Source organism: Equus caballus, chromosome 15 (genome assembly GCF_041296265.1).
Source record: "Equus caballus isolate H_3958 breed thoroughbred chromosome 15, TB-T2T, whole genome shotgun sequence".
Classification (NCBI taxonomy): Eukaryota; Metazoa; Chordata; class Mammalia; order Perissodactyla; family Equidae; genus Equus; species Equus caballus.
This window is the reverse complement of record NC_091698.1, coordinates 54172501-54198736: the sequence shown is the minus strand read 5'-3', so window position 1 is coordinate 54198736 and position 26236 is coordinate 54172501. Positions and strand designations below refer to the sequence as shown.

General features: G+C 34.6%; 1 protein-coding gene across 45 annotated transcripts in view; it reads left to right on the top strand.

The window, feature by feature from the left end:
- Positions 1-26236, top strand: part of EHBP1 (EH domain binding protein 1) — a 479839-nt gene that overhangs the window by 417837 nt on the left and 35766 nt on the right. For 27 of the 45 annotated variants that reach the window (XM_070235400.1, XM_023619016.2, XM_070235399.1 and 24 more), the window contains 6 exons: positions 2229-2376; positions 9634-9741; positions 13056-13180; positions 15569-15707; positions 15858-15964; positions 18642-18765. In XM_070235400.1, the coding sequence (XP_070091501.1) occupies positions 2229-2376; positions 9634-9741; positions 13056-13180; positions 15569-15707; positions 15858-15964; positions 18642-18765 (751 nt within the window). The remainder of the gene's footprint in view (positions 1-2228; positions 2377-9633; positions 9742-13055; positions 13181-15568; positions 15708-15857; positions 15965-18641; positions 18766-26236) is intronic. The other 18 variants (XM_070235417.1, XM_070235419.1, XM_070235413.1 and 15 more) reach the window with 1 other exon arrangement.

The window sequence follows — 26236 nt, the reverse complement described above, 5'->3', positions numbered from 1 at the left end:
TTTCTCTATAGTACCTCTTCAGGTGCTTTCGTAACTCCTATAACTTCAGCCATCAGCTCTGTAGTCGTAGTTTAACTTCACTTCCTAGCATCAGTTTCACTTCCCCAACTACCTACTAACATCTTTACTTAGATGTCCTGCCAGCCTCTCAAACCCAGTCTATCTTACCCCAAACTTTCTCTCTCTCCCTTCTTATAGTTTCTTAGTTTTTCTGTTTCTATTTTTAGTTCCACTAGTTGCCCAAGTGTAAAACTTCTGAGTCAGATTTTTCTTCTCTCCGCATCTATCTCTAATGTATTTCTTACACTTGTCTCTTTCCATTCCTATTGCCATCCTAGTTCTGGATCTCATTACAGCTTCCTGAAACTATTTTAAGAGCCTCCTAACTAGTGTCTTTCCAGTCCTTCTTTGCCAACCTGTCTTATACACTGTTGTCAGATTAATCTTTCTCAAATACACCTCTGATTGGTCATTCCCCTAGACCAAAAAACAAATAGATGAACAAACATAAAAACAAACCTTTAGTTGTCCCTTGCTGAATAAATAAAGTACTTCAGCCTCTTGGACAGGGCCTCTACAGTCTATCTACCCAGCTTTATTTTTCTTGCCTTTCTCTCTGTCTTGCTTTGTCTTTCTGTCATTATTTTTGCCCTATGCTCAGGAAAACTAGACTATGTACTTTTCTTCCAATATACTTTCTTCCCTCTATGTCTGTATATAGTTCCTACCTCCTCATCTCTCCTACACTGACCTACCTAACTGCTGACTCCCATTTCTATTCATTCCAAATCCTGCCCCTTCTGCAGGCCCAACTCAAAAACCATGATGTCATGATGCCTCCTGTTTGTCTCTCAGCCAAAAATGTTCTGCTGAATCTTGCTGCATTTCCATCAGACCTCCTTATTGTGGCTATTTTATCTTTCCCGCTATATTATAAGTTTTTGAGGGTGTAAATTATAAGTTTTCGTACTTGAAATTTCTATAGCAAGTACCAAGGTATGTACTAAGGACCAGGGACACAAAGATAAATTAGATATAGCTCCTGCCTTCAAGTAGCTCAGTTCTACTGAGAAGGAAGCATTTTTACAGAATCATAATGTAGCTTGACTAGTATTATTTTAAAAAGTAATAACACACATAGAATACACAGGATAACATAGAGGAAAGAGAACTTTATTCTATCAGTGGGGAGGAGGGAAGAATAGTCAGGGGAAGTTTAACTGATTTAAACTGAATCTTGAAGAATGAGTAAAAGTTAGATAAGACAAAAGAAGAACATTCTAGGAAGAGGAAATGACATATTCAAATCCATGGATGCATGAAACTACGTGACACAGGAAATTCTGTATAAATAGATGTGAGGTTTTATGGAAAGTGCGAGAGACTAAGGGAAGATAATACTGCAAAGATATGTTGGAGCTAGATTGTTTTAGGCTTTGTTTTGTCATCATAATGCCTTATTTTATATACTTTCCAGTATACAGAGAAATTTCACATTCATTATTTGTGGTTCATAATAACCCTTTTTTAGTAGGCAAAAACTGTTTTAGTTATTAATTCTCTGTAGTTTTTAGTTATTTTAAATATCAAAAACCATATTAGATTTTACTTTTTCTTCTCAGTTTGCACCTGGTGGGGAGGGAGTAGGATTGGGGGTAGTCGAGCAGTTGCTCAATTCTGATTTTAAAACTACCGGCAATAATAACTGTGTAACTAATGTACTATCCCCATTCCTACTCCAGCCTCCTAAAAATGTCATTTCCTGTATTTTATCAACATGGTGTAGCAGCACTTTCTGCTATCAAAGATGTCTTTTAGCCGGTGCTCTATGCCTTTATTAGAAATATCGCAAGTTAAATTCTATTCTTAGGTAATAAAGTATTAATTGGAATTCTGTTTTCAGTATTGTGACTTTTTTCTGTAAGCCTGATTAGTTTGTTAATGATAGTTCCTACTATTCTCTCAGTAACATATATTGCCAAACATCTTTAAAGGCTAGTTTGAATTTTTAACAGACATTTTAGTACAATAATTTGTAAATGTTTTTTAAAACTCTGATTCTAGGATGTCTTTTAAAAATGGTGTGACATCCAACTGATATAGAGCATCCTATTTATAATGTGGGCCAAGCACCATGCTGTAAACCAGTTACTATCATGATGATCAGATTGAAAATGAAATTGCATTTCTGTCAATTACTGAGTTGGCAACTGTTCAATATATCTTAGCAGCAAGATGAAGAGCGACGTCGGCAGCTGAGAGAGAGAGCTCGTCAGCTAATAGCAGAAGCTCGATCTGGAGTGAAGATGTCAGAACTTCCCAGCTATGGTGAAATGGCTGCAGAAAAGTTGAAAGAAAGGTCAAAGGCATCTGGAGGTGAGTTAAAGAATCTTGTATCATATTCTACGAACAATCCTGAAATCTGCAATGGACCTTTTGGGACTTTTTATTCTTGCTTCAAAATATTTCATCAAATACATAAAGTTTCTAACTTATTGATATGTTGCAAAAAACCTGAAGGAGGTATAGTAAATCAGAAGATAACTGTTGCTGTTTTCCAAATCAACTTTTTGGTATAATTTTTAACAACTCAAGAAGTATTTTCTTGGAATATGATTTAGGAGAAAACTCATACAGACCTTGGTTTGTGATTTCCCCATGATGCCTCATTAATTGTATTAGGAGTGAGTAAAATGCAATCGAGTCCTCAACAGCTAGATCACAAGACTTGTTAGTGGTGAGCTTTCGCATGAAAAATTTTCACTTTGAACTAGATCTTTAGAAAGTAGCTTTGACAATGTTCTGGCGTTATAGCCGTAAGAATTTTGAGTAGGTCCTATATCCATTTCTTCTTAGTCTCCTTAGTCTAAGAGGGTCTTCTTCAATATTTGCAGAAATTATTCTAAGCTTTATGTTGAGACAAGGACTGACTATATAATTAAAGAGAATTTTAATTTTTCCTCTCAGTGCTCAATTTGGGCATCTTTCACTTGGATCTCTTTACGTTTTTATTTAAGAGAAATATATTCAAGAGACCTGTGGGGGTGTTTTTTATTTCAAAGGTGTACAACCTATTTATCTACTAAAACATGCCAGATACTTGTTCTGAGTTAATCTTAGAATGCTAAGATCACTCTGAAGAGTAGGCAAGTGAGGACTCGAATAAAACCTTAGAGAACTGAAACAAAGGTAAGCTGTTTGTGGGTCAATGTTAAGTTTCTTCAGAGTAACCCGAAACTTACTCCTATTATTTCTAATTCATTCCTTATATTAAAAGCTTACTGTTGTAGGGAATTCCAAACTAATGCCTATAGCACATAACCTTCCATCTCCTAAATTTGAATGCTGCTATCCCAAACAGCTGTGCGTCCATCCCTCTGGTCTTCTCAGAATGTTTATATTTTAGTGAAATCCTTCATCTTACCTTTTCAACTCCTATCATTCAGAATTTTAATTGCAATTTCTACACTGTCTACTATTTTTTATATTAATATCAGTAACTACTCATGTTTATATAGCTATGATAATTTGCTTTCATCTATTATTAATAAAAAAGATGTTTCTTTGATATCATAAAAATTCCAGATATTCTAAGTAAGTCTTAGAAATCTTTGCCTCATTATATCTCAGAATAATAGAAAAAAACCCTTATATTCCTGACCTTCCAGATAGACTGTCCTAAAGCTCCTAATGCTACTTTCCTATGGCATCATAAACCCATAAGAGAACAGTAATAATAGGATAGAGAGGCATCCAGTATCTCTTTTAATTTTTTTTCTTGGTGGTGAGCAGATAAGAATGCTAAATGAGTTATAAACTCTAGGAAGGCTAAGAATTAAAATTTTTTGATTAATGGTATTGGATGGGTCAGCTTCTGATTGGTCTTATCACTATAATCCAACCTCAGTTGAGGCTAAGCCAGGACTAGACTAGAAGGAGAGACTTCATCAGTGTTACAACCCAAAGAATGAGCATCTTCCATACTTGGTACCTAGGGAGGCTGAAGACCTGATTTTGACATCATTTAATAAAGAACAAGTGAGGACTAGATCTGCAGAACTAGCAAAGAAGTACAGACTAGAACAGGGAAAGCCAGGTGAAGTGAAGCTAGGACAGGGTTCAACAGATGATTTCCGAGAACCTACTGAAGATTTTATTTTAGACTCTGTACCCTAAGGAGACCAAACTGACCAGGGTCCCTTTCTCCTTTAGGATACAAGATACCTTGATTTTTGGAAGCAGCCATATATCAGATGGTAGGTTCTACATCAGAGCTAAGGTTGACCTACAAGTGGAGCAGGCCTGCTCCCCAACCTCAGGAGTAGATATTGGCCTGTCTTCATAAAGGTATATGGATGAGACAAGGTCTGCTCTGGCCTCAAGGTCTAAGGTGAAACTATTGAGGCTGAGAATAGAGGAAGAGGCCTTTAGGACAAGGGAGAGGGTAAAATTCCTGCCTGAAATTCAGCCCTTCATACATATGCATTTATCTGTTCTGCAACGGCAGCTACTATGCTAAGCCAGGATTCGGCAAACTTCCTGGAAAGGGCCAAAGTAAATATTTTAGGCTTTGTAGGCCATATGATCTCTATCTTAACTACTCAATTCTGCCCTTGTAGCCTGAAAGCAGCCTTGAACAATATGTAAATTAATGGACACACCTGTTATTTACCCCAAGAAGGTACAGTCGACTGGATTTTGCCCCCATGCTATAGTTTGCTGACCCTTGCATAGCAAATTAGAAATTCGCATGGGTTCACAAGAGTCTAATTCCTAAGTGAAAATAACCTTACGAAGTTGATAAGTCAGGGCAAAGAACTAACAGATTAGTGTCTACTATTCCAGTGCCTAGTGGGAATCGTCAGATCTGGATAAGAATTAGTGTGAAAGGAGGAGAGAGAAATAAGTAAGGACCAGCCTAGACGGAGGACTAGGGTAGGAGGATTTTGGAAACAGTGGTGTGGAGTGGTGAAGAAGAACTGAAATGTTAAGGTAGAAGAAGAATGTGTTGGACGTGATCATTACTCAGACTCATTGCCTGAACCTACTTGGAAAGCTTGCTTTTTTCTATTCTCAAGCAGCTACCAGGCTCAGCGAGGAAAGGAAACTTAATGAATTGAGGTGAGGTATCTTCAGCTTCATGGTGTCCACAGAAAATCTATGTAAGATATTTTAGGTTGTGTATAGCCTTGTATTCAAGCAACCCACTTGGATTCTATTGCAACCAGGAATAGCCTAATTCTTGTGAAATAACAGAATCGTACCTGTCCAAGAGCTACAGCCACCTTTGGCTTGTCTTCCTTTGACAGAATTTTAGGCCTTACGAGAGAATCGTTGATAGTGTGGTGTACTACACACGTTTCTTTTCAATTTCTGCATCACTTGTAGTTATAGACCTGTAACGGCATCATCTTAAAATCCTCATTCTACAAAACAAACTTATGTGTTCATTTTATTGTATTGTTCTTGCTTGGCAAGGTGCAAGTGTTTGGGGACAAAATCTGGTATTTTCATTTTTAGTTGTATGGTATTGTGGTCAGAGAATATGGCCTGAATTTCTGCTTTGGGAATTAGTAAGTTTTTATCTTGGTCAAATAAATGTTAAGGTTTTGCTAATGGTCTATGGGCACTTGCATGGGAGATGTCTGTCTTATTTTAAGATATTATATTATATTATATCATATATTTATTATATGTGATATATATTTTGTTTATTTTATGTGTATATATTTATTCTTTAGCTCCTCACTTTGGTTTGAGTTAGGTTAGGGTCATTTAACTTTTAAACTGGCATTTTTGCCTCTCGTTGATTTATATAAAGTAGTGTAATTTGGTTTAGCATTTCAAATGAATAAAGCAAATGTTTTTTTATTTTGTCCATGAAAATGTTTGTGTGTCTGCATTATCCTTATTTTGGTTATGGCAAATAGATTTATCTAAATTTGTTGAACCAAAATAAAATCTTGTAGGTCTTCAATAATTTTTATTTTCAGCTTTTATTCATAATATATTTGTATTATATTTTCTGTCTTTTGTTTGATTTCTATAGAATAACTGTAAAAGTTATAAATTTTATAGGGACCTTCAGTGAGAATTAAAATATCTTGATAGAAATGAGAAACTTTTTTCTGAATATATTTTCTGAACATTTTTTAATGATAGCCTCTGTTCCTTTTTTAAAAAATACACGTATTCCTTTTTTTTACTGTCACCAAACATCCTGGTTTTTCGTTCAATTTATTTATAAATCATAAATGGTATTAAGATTGGCCTTATTGCTGTGCTGTTAATCATGCCTTTGGGATCCCCATTTTTCTCATAGTGCTATGCAGAGTTGACTAGAATACATTGTCTCATTCCTGTGCATGTCCAATCTCCTTTTACCTTTTCCTGAATACATTATACATGCCATCCTTGCAAACCAACTTCTATTCTGTAATGGATCTCTAGTTTACTTTCTGCCATACTCACTTACTGGGTTTTCAGTAGTTAGCCATAAAGATATCTATGTGTATGTATATATATATCTTATATATATAATATGCAGTATCTTAAACACACACACATGCCCACACTTTAGTTCTGCTTGAATGCATTTAGAATATTTCCACAGGTGTTAAGAAATGTGTAACGTTAACTGTTGAAAAGAATTCAAGGGTTCATCATAAAACTAAAGTCAGTGAATGGAAAGAAAGTAGAAATCCATTCTTAAGAAGACCTGAGCTGTATAGGAGATCAGTTTTTACTTTTGTCCTCCCAAATAGTAATTCTTTTCTCTAAAGTTAGCAATTCATATATAAACATGGTGTTAACCCACTCAGCATTACTGGTGAGTGGTAGTCTAGATAGAGATTTCATTTAGCTGGGAAATAAATTGAATGGCACCTGTTTAACATCACACAGGAACCCGGCACTGTGTGAGTAATGAAAGGAGGTACAATTTTCTGCATATCCCCAGAACCTGAAAGTACCCATATCCAATCACATTTCCAGACTTAGCTATTTCTTTTCATAGCAATGCCATCCTTCCAGTCACTCTGGCTGGAGAGTCAATTTTGACATCTGCTTCCCCCTTCCTCTGCTCAGTATCCCTCCCCCAAACACTCAGTATCTGGTTGCTTTTCAAATCATGTCATTCCCACTGCCAATTGTTTTATCCTAGGTTAGGCTCTCTATACTGCTTGCCTGGAGGTTTTAACACTCTCCAACCTGGGTTTCCTGCCTCCAGCCTTTCTGTTCTCCAGTTGAACATCTAGGTCAGCAGTCTCACATGAAGGATAATGCATAGTACACTCCGATGCACAATCCGTAGACCACTTTTTCCTTCATAAGAAAGCATATAAGAATGTAAGCAAGAGTGATATTATAGGAATAATACTGAAGGTACTCTAATTTATAAAAGATACAAGCTTTAGTGCTTATATTACTAGGAATTGTTTTATACGTATTTCACAACTGATTACAATAAGTCACTTTGGTAGAAAACTGCTTATATAGACTGCTCTTAAATTAAAGAGCACAGTGCTAATTATATTAAAGCAGCAATGTCTCTCCCTTCTTAGCGAGTAAAATTTAAACTTCTCATTCTGCCCTTCAAGGCTCTCTGCAGTTCTGTCTTTCAAGTCTTACGTCCTGTTGTTTTCCTTTAAGTATGCTTGAGCCAAATAGAACTTTACACCATCCTTTGAACGTAACCTAGCCTTTCCTTCTTTCGTGTTGGTAATACCCTCACCTCAGTTGTACCTTTTGAAATCCTGTACATTTCTCAAAACTCAATTTAAAGGCTAGTGCTTCCAAAAAACAATTCCTGGTGCTATTGGCAAAGAGTAATCTTTTCATCTTTTGAATATGCTCTGTACTTTATTTTTACTTCATAACACTTACCTGTCCTACATAGAATTGTAGTCATTTGAATGTAAACCTTTAAGGTGATTAATAAGTGTCTCTTACAACTTGGTATCTCTACCATCTAGCAGTGTTTTGTAAATTGCAGCTACAGTATACAGTAGAAGTTCCTTGAATAAATAAATGGATGAAAGTTGAATTTTGTGCTTTCACTCCAGATTAATTATGGTCAGTAATAATCAATAGAGGCTGGTTGGTAGCAACAAAGTACTGCACTCTAAAAACTGTTGATAGTAAACTGTCTCTGACACAGAGTAATACAAGGAAGTATTCTGAACACTTATTTAGCACACAGGAAATATTTGTTAATTCATTTGCATTTACTACAAAATTACTTAGAGAAGAATTTTTGAGAATAATGAAGATGCTGACTTTTGTGAAATTAGTCAAATAGTTGTGCTAAGCACAGTTGATTAGAAAAGATCTCTCAACTGGTTATACTTCTGTGATGTAGCCAAGTATAATGCCTAGTAATTTGAATGCATTTAGCAATGCTTTTCTCCTGGAGGCATTTCTCAGTCTTTTTTTTCTTTGTTGGGTTCTTCTAAATGGCTTACACAGTGCCTGGTGTCTTCTATAAATGTAAACTATTATTATTAATATTAATGCTCATAGTAAGTTTTAACTCAGGAAGCCCAAAAGCAAACACCAAGTTGTATAGGAAAAAGGACAGCTATTGAAGGGTTAAACCAAAGCTATAGAATTTTGGAATTTCTTAATTGTGATAATCTTTTGAATACGTCGTTATTAACAAAGCTTGCCCAATAACAAATAAACTGTAGAATAGTAGGGATATTCTTCAACTACCAGGGCTAGACAGCTGTTTCTCCGAAAGATACACTGCCTGTCAATAGCAGAATTTAAAGCTAAACCTCTAATAAGCAAATCAGATGATTGCTATGCCTTTGCAAATGTGTAAAATTGAAAATTTCTTAGTCAATTTTATCACTAGGATTTATAAAGGGAAAAATATATAGTGGAAATCCTTAATGTAAAAAAAATGACTCAATTAATTGTGACCTAAACATTTTACTAAGCCTATAAAAAAATAGTGTAAGACTTCTTCATTCCCGTGTATTAAATTTTGAATAACAGCTTTTCCCAGCTGTAAGTCTCCCATGGTGTACTGTCTTAATTGTTTCTGAACTTTCTTTTGCATAAAGGTACTGTCTATTCTTAATTTATCTTAATTTGTCTCTTAATTTATCCATAATGCTTTTATGATAATATTTCCTTAATAGCACAAAAGCATTCAAGTCTTCATATGAATGACTTAAATATAGCTACAAGTTTATAAAGAATGATTTGTTTCTTTATACATTTGTATCTAATAAATGATAAAAATGTGAAATTTAGAAATATTATTTGATGACTTTGTCACCAAACCAACCTCATTTTTATATGCTGTTATTAGAGATTACTAATAGATTACATTTTAAAATACGGGGACCCAGTTAGCTCAGTGATTCAGAGACAGTGTGTGGCAAATTATCAAAACCTTCGCATCTGCTTTGATGTGACAATTCGTCTTTGACATATGAATGTAAAATATAAATATTAATGTAATAGTGAAAAAGTGATTTAAAACTGATTTAACTTGCTGGATCTGTGTTGAGACCTGAATTTGAATAACTGTTGTTAAAATACTAGTTTTTCTTTTTTAGTGTTTTGGACAAACGACTTAAAGTAGAAGTAATATACTAACATTATTGCTACGTGTTCCTACAGATGAAAATGATAATATTGAGATAGATACTAACGAGGAGATTCCTGAAGGCTTTGTTGTAGGAGGTGGAGATGACCTTACTAACTTAGAAAATGACCTTGATACTCCCGGTAATTTCAAATTATAAATATTTTGTGTCCTGCTGCATGGCAAACTTTATCGTTATATTTTTAGTGTTATCTCATCAATAATGATAATAAGTTCTTTTCGTAGTTTTATTACATCTTATACCCCCACAAATCGTTTAGCTAAATCCACTTTACATCAATTTTGTGTTATTAGTTTTCTTTTAATGTAATGTTAATTTAATGTTAAAAATTTAAAGCAATAAAATTGGTATAGCAAATTGTAGTTTGTGTTCTCTTATTACTAAGATTCACTTTTATATTTTGTGTTATATGAGACAATTTATAGGCATTCAATAATTGGTTCCCCTTTCAGCTTGAGTATTTTGGTGTGATGTTGTAAGGTATAAATGTGTTGCCTATGGAATACTTCAAATGTAAATCTAAACCATGGATCAGATTTTCTGGTTTGGTTTAGAATTGATAGTCTTAGTTGTAATATTATTTTTCAAATTTTGCGCTTACTTTAAGGATTTAAATAGTACCAGTAATAAGTTATCTTACGCATACTTAACTGATTACAATAAGATACTTTGAAAACTGCTTATATAGACTGCTATTAAATCAATCTCATATCTTATATCAATAAATATTATACCAATAATCACATTGGTAATTGACCGTCTAAGTTATTGTTTCAAATATAAAGATCCTTGCTCGTAGTTTAATAGATGAGAGTTCCGTGTGCATTGCCTTTATAAGTCAGCAGTGGGTACCAATGGAAAGCTTAGTATACCTGAGGGGTTCCATAAATGCTTATTGAATTGAATTCTTATAGCAATAAAAAGTCTTTGGCAATCTCTCTAGACTTAAAGGTAAAGAAGTGAAGTCCCTAATATTTATCTTTTTCTGTAAAAAGCTAAAGGGACGGAGAGCAGGTGTTTTTCTTCCCAGCCCTGGCATGCCTCCACAGTGCTAACCTGCTTTGTTTCTTCCCCTGTTTGAAATCATGCCGTTGTTTCTCTAAGAAACCATTAACCAGGGTCTTCCTAACTATAGGGAGCACCCAAAAAAAAACCATGCCATTTTGTCAGTAGCTCCTTCATGGTCTAGTATTAAATTATACTTTTACTAGAGAGAGGTCAGTATATTTATAATTGTACAAGTCCAGGAGAATGCTGATATTTAGGGAAACTTTTTAAATGTTTGACCCCAAATTAGGACTGCCTTTTACTTCTTCCTATTTAAAATGCTGTAGAACTTGGGTAAGTTTGATTTTTCTTTTTGAAAAAGATTTTTCTTGTTGCTTACTCACCCTCTCACCACAGCTACCACCAAAGGCTTTATCAGAAACTAATAACATCCTGCTGAGGGCATCCATAAGTACAGAATTGAAGCCTTTAACATTCAAATTATGGAAGTATAAGATCACTGACAATAGGTGATGCATATTTTCTGATTTTACAGTAGATTCTGAAGACAGGAAAAATTAGCCATTTCTTAGGTAAAGTGAGGGGAATTTTCTAGTTTTAGTTATAGCAACTTCGTGAGATACCTTAAAGATACTATTAGGCCTAAGAGGCTTGACTCTTTCCATTTTAAAAACTCTCTTCCTACTTTATGTATGCCAAAAGAAGAAAATACGTCTCAGTCTTTCTGTTTTTGGAGTTAACTAATATATTGTTTACAACTCTGAAGCTTGCCAATAAGTGTTAGCATGTGCGTAGGACAGACTTTCCAATTCAGACTATGGTTTATTTCATGGCAATAAGAAATAGGAATGCAAACTGGAATCTGGAAGCACGTAGCATGCATTATGATTTTTATCCTTGCTTTATTTTCCCCAAAATTCTTTTTTTAATATGTATATAAAAGTCATAATGTTTTAATAATAAATTGTTTCATTTTTATCTTGATTTGACCATAGTTCATCAGATATTGTTTAAAAGAGAAGCCTGGCAATATAAACTGACCAATTTGCATGAAAATAATGATAATAGCATTTATTAAGAGCCTTATAATTAGAAAACTTATTAATCTTTATGAAAAATATCATTCACCAAATGGTTGACATGTCTTCTACAACCATTTTATTAAAGAATTGCTTGGACTGAATTTGTTTAAATAGAATTATGTTTCCATTTGTTTCTGAACTATTTTATTATTAAAGATGAATATACTTGCTAAAAATAATTTGAAATTATTTAAAAATTTGTAGCCATATTTTATTTATTTTAAATTTCTATCCATATTTAATACGTTCCAAAATGTGATCATCCTTATTGTATTTCTGCCCTCTCAGTAGAAGGTATTTGTAAACATATACCCTGTTTCAATGTTGAGTACAAATGTACACATAGGAACATAGGATTCTAATAGTATATACATAACTGTCTGAGATCATGTTAAGAACTTGTTTTAATATGGTATTATATGTATAAATTTAATATACTGCAAGAATTGAAACTACAAAATAATATAATTTAGAATCAAATATATCACCTCTTTTGAATATCTACTTTGTGATAGCTTGTTTTATTATGTATAACCTCTGCGGTAACTTATATAAATACATATATATCAAATACAGGCTTAGGTTTTCAGGTAAGCATAGCTACTATTAACTGCGGTCTAATTAAATGGTCTTTAGGTATGTCGACCACATTCTTTAAGGGGACTTCTTTTGGGGAAAAATACATAGATATATATGTATATATACATGTGTATGTGCTAGGAGACTAGATCTTAATTGTTCCCATCACAAAAAGGAAATTATAAGTATGTGATGTGATAGACGTGTTAACTAATCCTACAGTGGTAATCATATTGCCATATATAAATGTATCAAATCAACACATTGTACACCTTAAACTTACACAATGTTATATATCAGTTGTATCTCAATTAAAAAAAAAAAAGAAGGTGCCGGCCCAGTGGCCGAGTGGTTAAGTCCACATCCTCCACTTCGGTGGCCCGGGGTTTTGCTGGTTCGGATCCTGGGCGCAGACATGGCACCGCTCATCTGGCCACGCTGAGGTGGCGTCCCCCATGCCACATCTAGAAGGACCCACAACTAAAATATACAACTATGTGCTGGGGGGATTTGGGGAGAAAAAGCAGGAAAAGAAAAGAATGTAGTCAGCATACCTAAAGACTGCTCAGTTATACTGTAGTTATGTAGTATGTCATATAGTTTATATAGAGAGAGAGTTCTACATATGTCTGGCCTGATATTGTTATTTCACAACCCTAATGTCCTTTTCTTTTTTTAAATATAGTAATATTTTTATGATGTGCCCTAAATTGATAGTTTACAAATCTAAATATTCAGTTATTCATAGTATTTGCATGTTTAACAGAACAAAACACTAAGTTGGTGGACTTGAAGCTGAAGAAGCTCCTAGAAGCTCAGCCACAGGTGGGAAATTCACTCTCCAGTTCTGCTCAGAAGGCTATAACTGAGAGCTCAGAGCAAGACAGTAAGGTAAATATTACTTGTTTAAAATATTTGACTGGGTATCTGTGTGTTCTAGTTTCCATTTATAATCCTAAAATCAATTTCTTACCAAATTCTTAACATTAAGATATGAAATTTTTATTAAGTAGGCAATAAATTGAATATCAATATGGTAATCAGTATTCATATACTGTTTTTGAGAGAAACTACTACTTTAAATTGATATGTTGGTAAAAGGAGAAACTATTTTTGACTTCTGTATGTATTTATATTTTGCTAAGAAGAACATTGCTGAAAGAATTCTAGCATATTTTTCTGTCTTCAGCCTTTCACCTGTTTAGATCAATTAGAATTAATGTTAATTAATACCTGAAGATAGTATGTGATTGAATCTAAATTTTTAAGATAACTTGCTTGTATTTTGTACCAGTATGAATCTTACCTTGTGTAGGATTTTAACCGAAATGCCACGTTATAAGATTATTTATTATTATCATTAGGACTATTTATATTATCCCCACTCAAGCCTTCGCCCCTTTTCCTTGCACTGCATCATTAATATTTCTCTAGCTTTAGGGCACATCTAGTCGTGTATAACTTTTCACCCACCTGCGGACTGTGGGGACTGCCCTGCTGACTGAAAGGATTTCCTTCCCCTGACACAGAGATGCTTTGAAGTCTCAAAACAATGACTTTCATTGCTTTTCCCTTATACTGTCGGTTTCTATAAATTGGTGATGAAAGTGTGTGGCAGCACCAGAGGACTTTTGGTCTCTATCTTTGAACAAAAGGAAGCCTGGGTCAGGTCTGATTTTTTGCGTTCAATTTAGCTTTCTGCAGTGGATTTAATGCAGAATGAAGCTGGCCTAAGAAGAATACAATGGATTGAAAAGGCTAACTGAATTAGTGGGTTTAGAGGAATACATTTGTAAAGTGGCAGAAGTCCCTAGTCATAAAAAGGTTTCTTAAGATGGGATTTGCTGGCTAATCGCACTGATATTTTAGCATGTTGCCAGGCCTCAAAAAATTTAGCCATGTTTGTTTATTTTGGTAAAGACTTGAATTTTAGACTATTGGGCAGTTATTATGATGACAGCAGAATGCATACTTTTCTTAAACAAACAAACGAATAAATAAAAGCCAAAATTGTTTCTATTCTAGCTTTATAACTAGCATATTATGATAGTAATAATAAATATGTTATATAACTTAAAGAAACTAAAATAGAGGTATTTCCATTCTTAGGATTTAATTATCTAAATAGACGAAATTGGTTTTGCTCTCCAAAAAGCTCTTACATAGTAATTTTTAGAGCCGTTCCAACAAAAGGTGCACTTTAAACAGCTTGTCTTTGTATAGATCTTTTTAGTTGAGATTATTTTAAACGGTGCCTATAAAGAACATATAGCGTCCATCTGTTCTCATGAACCTTTCAGCATTGATCTGGGGTTTTATTTTTTTTAATAAAATGCAGTTTACACGTTTATAAATGAGGCATTCTGTGTTTGTGGAAAAGGATAAACTGTTACCTTCCCTTGAGGATTCTGTATCCCAGGCCTCCTTGAGGCTAGAGAATAGGCCATTGGAGGACTCCCTCATTACTGATTGTCTCAATGCAGAGGAAGGGCAAAGTCTTGGTAGCTTTTGATAACCAGTTTCAGCATTCAGCAGGCTTAGCTATTAGTCATGCATCTTAGCCTTTCCCTATTTACTTTCAAAACACTTAATAAAAATAATAAAAGATTAGGTATAAAATGAAATATTTGTTTGGTACACAGCACCTCGGTATCTGCAGCTTCCACACACTGCAGTGGTTCAGTCTTCTGGGATATTTCTTGTTGATAGAACCATTTGAATTTGTTACCAGTATTAACATAGGAAGCTCTGGAAAAGATAATTGTAGTTTCCTTAGCTGTAAAGGGCTTACTTACAAATCTGGCTTTGGAAAGTTATAGCTGATGAAATGCAGTTCAGTGGGATAGTGTTATAATCCTACCTTTTAGCCTTCATCCAGCATTAGTGGTTTATCTCAATGGGCATAAAATTAGAAACTAGTTCTTCTTGTCATACAAGTCTGTGGGTCTGTACGAACCAATGGGGCAGAATTGTGGGGCAACAGATAGAGGCACCATGGCTTTTAAATGATACATATCATCAGAAGAAGACACAGGGGTTTACAGTGTCTAATGAATCAAAGTTATCAAGGGTGATCCTCCATTTAAACCATGTCCCCCAAAACTTTTGGTTACATGCAACAAAACTTGCAGCTGAGCTATTTAGAGCTCTTTAAAGTCCTTTTTCCGTCAAAAAGTTTCTAAATTGATACTATCTTAAATCAGTGAGAGTTGTTTTATTAATGTATGGTTTCCTGTTTATGAGAACAGGACTCTCTTAGCATGTTGGTTCTGCTTTTAGAATGGCACAGAAGACCTCCGGACTGAGCGACTACAAAAGGCACCAGAACGGTTTAGAAATCCGGTTGTGTTCAGCAAGGATTCTACAGTCAGAAAAACTCAACTTCAGTCTTTCAGTCAATATGTTGAGAATAGACCAGGTACGAACAGTTTTTAAAATGTTTTCCCGTCTTATAATTTAACAGTATTTAGCTATATATATATAAAAAAGCTGATAATGTAAATCCACATTTCAATACACAAATATCAAGTTTTATAATAATTTTACATGTCTTTCTCTTTTTTTTAAGAGATGAAAAGGCAGAGATCAATACAGGAAGATACAAAGAAAGGAAATGAGGAGAAGACAGCGATAACTGAAACTCAGAGGAAGCCATCAGAAGATGAAGTGCTTAATGTATATTAATTTTTTGTGTGGTTTCATGATTGCTGATAATTCCAAACTGTATGTGGAAATAGTGCCTTTATTTGTTAAAATGAGATGTTAGGTTTTTTAAGATGTCAATCTCCAGTGCATTCAAAGCAGAGTGAGAGGGGTGCACTGTTGAATTAGTCTGCAGTGTGGTGATAATTGTCAGATAAAAAAAAATGAATTTTTCAGAGTTCCACAGCCCCAGCTTCCTTGAGACATTTCCATCAGGGCACTTCCCATAAAGAGATTCCAGTATTGATCTACCGGGAGGATTTTAATTATTACAATAGCAGATACCGCAGAGCTGCAGTTAGAGGGAAAAGTCACATGAGACCTGCTAGAATTTCTCAGCCAACCCATTTTGTTGGCTTGGGTTAATGGGTGTTCAACCTTTCCATTATCCAGATCAGCCGTGAATTACTAGCTGAATGATGTTTGCATTAATATAATATATATGGTAATTTCTTCACTTAATTAACGGGGAGGTTCAGCTCAGTAGGGGTATGGGCTGATCATGTGTAAAATTGATTTGTGAGGGAAATATTTGATAGACCGCAGGGAGAAAGCTGCTTTTGATGGACAGCTGCGGGACAGAAGCAGGAAGAACAAGTTTTAACTTGAATTTTTGTCTGGAAGCATAGCTCTCTTTAATGGTGCTACTTTTTTATTATCTACAGTTTATGTAAATATTTTCATTGTTTTTACTGTTAAAATAGTCTGTTGGATTTTAAAATCCTTGTAAGTGCACTGAGAGTTACAAACTACATTTTAGGGTCCTAAAAACTTCTCATTTTTAAGTTCTCATTTTTAAATTGTTGTAGTAAGATGTTCCCAGGTCTTAGTACGTAGAACAGCTCATTGGTATATCCTCATGAAATATTTAGTATAATTTATAAATTACGGAATATTTGAGTATCTGATATACTCACACTAAAGAAATCTGATTGTAAACTTTGTTACTATTTTTAACTGAACCAATCAAGTTTATGTGTTGCTTATCACATCTGCTTTCTTACGTCTTTATTACTCATATTCTCTTTGCAAACTGCCATGTTTGTTTTGTCCCCCTAGATGGGAATGATAAAAGAAAAGTCCTTTTTGAACATGCTCTGCTGTCTGGCAGATAGATACAAAAAGCTTCACCAGATTATTCCAGATTTAAAGTTACCATTACCATTTTTTCTGTTGTTATAATTTTTCCATTATATTTCATATTGAGATGGGAGGATATTCATTTTGTATGAATCTTTAAAAAATATGGTGACTTATTTGATCAAACTCTCCTGAGAAATTATCGGTTTTATGATTTCTTAAAATATTTAACTTTAAGTTTGTCAGCTATCATAATAAATTTAACAATATGCTAGTATAAATTGAGTTCATGTGTGAGTACAAATTATTTACTAGTTCCAAAGATATATAAGTTATATGTGTGGTTAGACATGTTTATTGATCATCAGAATTCCAAAATATGCTCATAAATGTAATTCTTGATTTTGTTTCTTATTTAAGGAGTACCAAAAGGTAATTCCTCATGGCTTCTTGGAGATTAATATGCTTCTAGGTAGAGAAGGGATTTGACAGAAGAGGACTGTTCACGTTTATTTCCCTGAATAAATAATATTATAAGTACTGATGGTAGTAATGGCGGTGGTGAGAGTCATCACTTAAGCAATTCTTCAATATTCCTCAGCTACTTAGGAAACTCAGCCCTAGAAATGTTGCCAGGTAAACAGGTATTCCAAAGGGAGCTATAGTTAATCCATTCGTTATGTTATAAACTATACCATGAATAATAACCCTGCTCCCCTAATGATTTACATTTGTAATATGAAGATAAAAAATAAAGCTATACTAGTACTTTATAACAGAACTGCTACTTCAAATAAAACTTCTAAGGATAATTTTTTTTAACATGAATGGTTGTAAAAAGTAAAATTTCAAATTGAAATCCAAATTTGGTTAAATGGAAGATTAGTCAAATTGGTGTACTAGTTGCCTTACATCCTACGTAGCAAGGTTTGAAACCCCTCTCCAGTTAAAATTTGAGGCGACCATAATTAGTAACATATCAACGGAATGACTGTTAAAGTGCAGGAGCAAGCTGGCGGGAAAACTGGAGATACGAGAAACTTGTTTTCTGTCTCTTTTTAGAAGTATTTTAAATAGTATAGTTACTATGAAAGCAAGAAATGTGTCTTTAATTTTGTATTTTTGTAAGAACACATCTGTCTGATTTTTTTCAAGATAGATACTTTAAGAATCAATTCCTTAATTCTTGTTTACCCTTTTGAATTTAAGGTGTCATTCGTATTTGTTTTCGTAGTCACCAGGGAGAAGATTGTCTTCTGTCCTTGCCCGTGCTTAGATAACTGCCTCAACTCTCAGGAGAATTTTTTCTAGCGTAGTGTTAGCTTTTTCAATCTGGCAAATCTGAGTGTTAAATTATAAATATAATACTAAAGGACTGAGGTTTTCTCTGTTTACAAAAGTTTGCTATACATAGGAAAATTTTTTGAATCACAAGTTGCTTTTTGGTACTAAGGGGGATCCTAAGGGTGTATTTGGTTCTCTAGGTAAGTGCTTTACTAAGTGTTTGTAGAAAGGAAAAATGCAACTTACAAGTGATTTTTTTTTCCTTCCTGTTTGTTCTCGTTAACAGAAAGGGTTCAAAGACACCAGTCAGTATGTTGTAGGAGAATTGGCAGCACTAGAGAATGAGCAAAAGCAAATTGACACCCGTGCCGCGCTGGTGGAGAAGCGCCTTCGCTATCTCATGGACACAGGTACGGTGCCCAATTACACTGTAAACAGTTTTGGCAAATTGAGCGTTCACAAACTCTTATAGAGTTTTGGAAGTGTGAATCTTTGAAGCCTGAATGTTCAGCAGAACTGCCTTGAAAATAAAAAGGCTGCGATTTGCAGCCACCTCTCTGGGCCCTGGTGATAAGAGTGCCTTCATGGGAAGTGATAACTCACCCTGATACCGTGTGAGCCAGCACTATTGAACAGTGTGCTCATCCATGCAGAGTTGGAATACACATCTGTGCCTCATTGATATGCCACTGCTTAAAAAAAAAAAGTAAGATCTTCACTGTTCTACTGATTCATTGGGAAAAGAAAGATTTGGCCAGCTAAAGCCATGTACTGCATGAAACAGAGCACTATGCATAGGGGACGGCTCCATGGACTAGATCACTGAAATTTGAGAATACTATCTGGTTACTGATGCTCCACAATTTTTTTTTTCAAGAGAACAGGTTTTTAAAAGTCTGTAATACTTTATGTCACAGTTGCATTTGAAAGGATTAAGGTATATAGGAAGGTTTATAAAACTGGGTTAGAGCCGCAAGTTAGCTCCTAAACAGAGGTCAGATTGGCATTTAATGGTGATTGCCAGTAGTGATTGAATAGATTTAAGTGCACAATAAGCTATTGGAAAAACCTGCATGTGTGGTATATATATACACACATGCACGTATATGTATTTCTTTAAAATGCTGCTCCTACAAAAGTGTAAAAATTAGAAATACACATCGTTCATATCAAATTAAAAGTAAATTATATTAAGAAAAATTATATTAACAAAATACATGTATAAATCAGTGGCATTTAGTACATTCACAGTTTTGTACAATCACCACCACTATTTCCAGGGTTTTTCATAGCTCTAAACAGAAACTCTGTCCTGATAAAGCAATAATTTCCCATTTCCTCCTCTCAGAATCCCATGGGAATCTCTAATCTACTTTCTGTCTTTATGAATTTGCTTTATTCTAGATATTTCATATAAGTCGAGTCAAATAATAGTTGACCTTTTGTGTCTGGTTTCTTTCACTTAACATAATGTTTTCAGGGTTCATCCATGTTGTAACATGTACTGCTACTGTATTCCTTTTTATGATTGAATAATATTCCATTGTATGTATATACCACATTTTGTTAATTCATTCATCCACTGATGGACATTTGAGTTGTTTCCAGCCTCTGGCTACTATGAACATTTGTGTACAAGCATCTCTTTGAATCCCTGTTTTCAGTTCTTCGGGGTATATATCTAAAATTGGAATTGCTAATTCATATGGTAATTCTCTATTTAACTTTTTGAGGAACTGTACTTAATTTTAAATGGGTTCTGAAGTTTATTTAGAAGTTGATTCTGTGGAATTGAGAATACATTTTCCAGAAGAAGCACTGTTATATACATTCACAGGCTAGACAAACCCACAAAAATCTATTAATTTAAAATGTAACTAAAATAATGCTAATAGTTACCCTAAACCTGAGTCCTTGGTTCCCAGAGCTTCAGCAGCTCTGGGTTTTAAGCACCAACCCTTTAGCATTGAAGGTGTTGCATCCTGAGCGGGAGGGGAGTGGAGCCTGGATGGTAGCCTATACTGCTGCGCATTTCTCCTCTCATGTGGAAGAAGGCTCTAGCAAGAAAGTAGCAAAGGAATGTAAGAGAGCGTCTCAGTGGCTCCTGCAACAAGATGGGGATGTGCCGAGGATGAGAATGGCAGTGGCAGGGGAAGGGCTCAAGAGGTCTCAACATCCATTTGAGGGGTGGACATCAGTGGCAGAGACAGAGCAGCTGTAGGGATTTATTTGACTGGTTCCTTCTGAAATTGAGTAATCCTAAATCAGTGATAGCCTGAATACTAAATAACAATACTATGTCAGTGTCTGTGTGTGTGTTTTCTGCCATCCCACCTTGAGATCTGTAAAACCCTTATGCAAATACTAGAGGATGTTTTTCCATCAGCTCTTAATGTTTTGTTTTGTTTTTTAATTGTTGCAGAAGAGGAATTTTTAAATTTCTGGCACCCGAAGTTTGTAATGATTACTTCATTGGGAACAGTAAAACTTCTTAGTTAGAAACAGTATGTGTTGTAAGTTGACATTTTGTATGTAAGTATAGCACTAATGGATCTGTACCTGCAATGCTGTAACGCTTGAAAAAATGGAGTTTATGATGGAAATGTTAATGGGCCCTTTTACTAAAGTGCTGCAAATAGTGTTACTATAATGAATGGTGCTTCTTTTCCATTCCCAATCTGTTTTCATTTGATGGCTTTCAAACTTTCTTACTATAGAATAGTAGTGTTTTAAACTACTGATTTTTTTTTTTTTGAGGAAGATTAGCCCTGAGCTAACATCTGCCAATCCTCCTCTTTTCGCTGAGGAAGACTGGCCCTGAGCTAACATCCATGCCCATCTTCCTCTACTTTATACATTGGACACCTATCACAGCATCGCGTGCCAAGCGGTGCCATGTCCACACCCAGGATCCAAACCGGCAAACCCTGGGCCGCCGAAGCGGAATGTGCGAACTTAACCGCTGCACCACTGGGCCGGCCCCATAAACTACTGATTTTTTTTTTTAACTGACAATATTTTATTTATATTTTGAGTGTAAAAATTAAACATTTGGGGGCAGATTGCAATAATATCACATCTTGCAGCTTTAAAACCTTTCAGCACTGAATAAGATGATCATAGTAACCTCCTTAAGTCCCTGGGCCAAAAATACTGATTCTGTAGCTTTGTCTAGACTATCCACTACAAAAACCTAAGTGACCATTTAAAAATATTAAATATAATTAGGGAAGATAAGAATTAAAAGAAGTAACTTTTTACACATTTCTCAGAATGTTTCTTTACCTCTTCTTTTAAGGAACCAAACATAGTATTAAAGCTGCTTTAAAGCAGGGGATTGGGCCCACAAAAAACCCCAAAATTTTTGAGTCATTACTGGGAACTTTCTCCTTTGAATCTCCAGAATTATCCATTATCTTTACCTAAAGATGACAATAATGGTCAATATTTATTGCATACTTATTATATGTCTGACTCTCTGGAAATGCTTTATATGCATCATTTCCTTATTTCTCACAATGACCCTATGAGAGAGGTTCTGTTAATAACTGGCACTGTTAATAATTACGTTTTTCAGTGAGGAAACAAAGGCTCAGAGAAGGGAGTAACTTGTCCAACTCGTATTGTTCTCAAGTGTTGGAGCTAGAAGTCAGACCCAGTCTGAGGGCTCTGGAACCCAACTTCCAGACAGTACATGCCATGGTCTCTGCTTCATGTCTCATCTTCTTAGAGGTGAATTTCTGGTTTTCCTTGGATCTTGTTACTAATTCTCTGGACCCTCTTATCACCATTTCATGGTTTATAATTAGTAACGCAGGAGAAACAGATCAATATTCATTTAGGTTATGAAAAAAGTCACTTAACCAACCTATTTGACCCATTAGAAACCCAACAAGCTCGTCTTCCTTTTAACCTTATTTCTCTACCCTGGTCATGACAGTGTAATATACATGAAAATCAGGGTGAAAACATCCTCATTTAGAATAACCAGAGAGATAAAAACAAGCTTCTCTTCAAAAGAAGTATCTAGGTGTTTGCTAATCTTTAGGAGGTTCTGAAATTTGAGTATTAGGGTCTTCAGAGAGTAGTTTTCAGCGTAGGATCAGCTATTAATAAATACCTGAGGACAGTTTTCTGAGATATGTTAAAAGTAAAACTAAAATTTTAAGTGACTGACTTCTAAATTAATGTAATTATTTTTATATTGGCAGCTTACACTTTATGACACTGGATATGCATGTATGTTTCCTGTATTAAAGCTCCTTAGTTTTACTCTTAAAATAAAAATGTGATCTTGATCTGTTTCAATATAAAAATGTAATCTCAGCTTTTAAAAAAAGGGGTAGTTTATTGGTGCATTACAAGAGCTTATGGAAAGTTAGTGTTTCAGTGGCTTGAATACTAGTTCAGTGTCACGTCTCTTGATTAGAGTCTAAATACTTCAAATTATTACATTTCCAAAAGGTTTTATACTTATGTTCCTGAAATATAATATATGATCATAAAGGATTTGCTCTGTGAATGAATAAGAAAAAAGGCATGTGCAGGAGGTGTAAAAAAGAAAAGTCATTTGTGTGATCAAAGTATAGAGTAATGTAATTTCAATCTCATTGATTTATTGTCCCTTCATAATGACCAGTATTAAATAATTACAAAGGCAAAATTATCTTGTTATGAAAACAGTATACCTTCTATGCTACAACTAGTGTATTCTATGAATGAAACAGATGGACTTTTGGATGTTGTGACTCATAGGTATTCAGTAAGTACAAACTTCAAAATACAATTCAGGCATTAAAAATTTTTCTAAGGGTCATATGTATGCTCATACTATGTGTGTCTCTCTCTGGTTTTATTTCATCTGTATTTTCTCACTTCTACCCTCTAAAAAAGTTGCACTCTGAACTTTATTATAATTATGTATTTAGTCTGCCTATTTTTTAATGGTTAGACATAGGCTTATAAGTTCAGTTAGATATAAATTCAGTTAGTTATTAAATAGGCACTGTTCACTCTGAGACCCTATAAATATTATCAGATAATGAACATGTTTATGCTGGTATATAAAGATTAATTAAATAACAAAAACTCTATTGACCACCAAAGGTAAATGTAATTGAATTAGCAGAGCCGTAAAATAAGTGTAGACAAAATAAATACAGACAAGAGAATATGGAAAAGCTTCTGTAATGTTTTAGATTAATAGGCATGCAGAATTCTTCACATTTTTTATTACGTTGTCCCTAGATGAATTCAAAGTAATTGGGGTGGTTAATTTTATTTACACAGAGCCGTTCACAGCGCATTAAATAATAGAGATAATTGAACAAGAATTGTCAAGTGTGTACTGATATCAGACATATTACAGAAGGGAATGTGCATAAAACTTCATTTCTATGCAGCCATTGTTTATGGTAATTAAGTACACAGATTTATCCCTTGGTTGCCTTCCAAGCTTATGGCAACTGCTATTGTTGTGCTCCATTAATATGTAATCAGGAAATAGTTTAATTTTCTAATCTGCAGTTTGAGAATTCACTTTCTAACAACTCTTAATTACTGCATTGCCCTAATGATGCTCATGGTTATGAAAATTGAACCAATAAACTCAGTGGAAGAAGCCAGAGGGGATTATAATTCCAGAGGTGGCGCTTACTTAATAAACTTGTTATGCCTTCACCAGAGGGAGCTCGGTGTCCTTCAAAAGCATTTAATTTTATATTTTAGAATTTCCCTCTCTACTGTGTGAGGAGTTAAAATATTTAGGAGGAGGTATTATTCTAAAATCTGTTAATGAAGAATGAGATAATATTATCTTGATGCCTATAAAGCATTTTAGTTTTTTAAAAATTAATTTTTTGGGGATTGGTCACAAAAGATACATCTGTTGTTTTAAGTTGAGTTTATAGAACTTATTTCTAAAAAAGGTATTTATTTGCTAATCCACTTTAATATATAAAAGTATATATGGGAGCTGTCTCTCTGAAATATTTGAGTAGCCTTTTGTTTTGACCAATTATTTCACTTTTAGCTGTACACGTAACTTTTTCTTTTCCTCTTCTCTTTCTTCTTCTTCCCCACTTGACTATAGAATTTAATGGCTCACAGAAATTTTGCTAGGCTTATTTTCTGAGATGAAAGATTTTATGGAAGTACAGTTTCTTTTAACCATATCTTAAAGAAAATAAGGATGTGTTATATTTCAAGATTAGATATGATGTATGGGAAGAACTCTTCACTGTCATGGCATTTTTTCCCCACAATATGGTCTCCCAAAACCAAGTAAGAGTGATAGGTAAATGAGTACATGAAAATAATTTTTGTTTGTTAACAAGAAAAAAGTAAATACTTTGTTAACACTCTCCAACACAGATTGGCTTTCATTTAGTGAAGGCAGAGAATAACTTCAGTAAAATAAGAGAATAAATGGATTTTAATAGTTTGGGTTGTTTTCAACCTAATGAAATTTATGTCATAGTATTAGTGAAATTTATATTTTTGGAATTAGGCTCCAATTATTTAGTTTCCATTTTCTTGACATTTATTATAATTTTATGGTGCTAAAATTAGTCATGGGTCCCATCGATATTACTCCTGAAATTGTAGGTTCACTAAAAGAGTGTTCCAAAACTTCAGTATGTATCAGAATTACTTGGCAAATTTGCATATTCTCAACCCTGCTTTCACTACTTTCCCCCATTTCCACATTCTGACAGTACATGGAAGGTGGGATCTGAGAATCTGCATTTTTACATTCTCTTTGATTCTCAAGCAGGTGGTCTACAGATTTCCCCTTTGAGTATACTACTTTAAAAAGCGTACCTGCATGGGGCTGGCCCCGTGGCCGAGTGGTTAAGTTCGCGCGCTCCGCTGCAGGCGGCCCAGTGTTTCGTCGGTTCGAATCCTGGGCGCGGGCATGGCACTGCTCATCAGACCACGCTGAGGCAGCATCCCACGTGCCACAACTAGAGGAACCCACAACGAAGAATACACAACTATGTACCGGGGGACTTTGGGGAGAAAAAGGAAAAAATAAAATCTTAAAAAAAAAAAAAAAAAAGCATACCTGCACAAGTAATTAGTTGGCACAGAAAAGGATCCAATTCGGAATATACTTAAATAGCTCCTCTATTATTATTCTTTTGTTCCTGATATAAAACTCCTTCCAGATGGATAGTTATCTGTTTTTAATTTCTTGGTAATCCAAAGTCATCATGTGTTTTTCTTCATGGAAGGCAATGGGTAGTATTAATTATCATGTGAGTAATTTGCTAGTTTGAAGGAAATCTGAATTGGTTTTGCCCATGCTATAAATGTAGCTGTTCTTTATTATCCTCAGTGAAGTCTGCAGTTGTGGAGAAAGGATGCCTGATGGCTATATTATTGAGAAGCCAGACCCCCGATATATTGTACTTACTGCAGAAGAGAATGTGGCCGGCCTGGATAGCAACACCATTGGCTGGCTTACTGAAGTGTTGCCTTCCTGCCGAGGAAGCTGCTGTGGAGTTCTCTCGGTGTCAGAATGCCAGATAAACTGGGTTCCACCTGTGCCTTTGGATAGAATTATAGTCCCACAATTTTTGAATTGTAAATAATATGCTTCCTGTCAGCTTAAAGAATAAGAACATATGCATATCATTCATAATTGTTCTCAAGGCATATTTTTAAAGTAAGTTTATCAAGCCTATTTTCAGTAATGTTTTCTTTTTTTATTGCAGAGCAACTTTGTATTACTAGTCAGGTCAAGATTGTAGTTCATTGCTATTTGGCTTCATTACAAGTTGGCGACAATTGGTATTAATGGCAGGCCAGTCACAGATGTTGTGACCAACTGCATTATTATGTTTATTCAGTATTTTAAAAGCAATCACTATATATTCA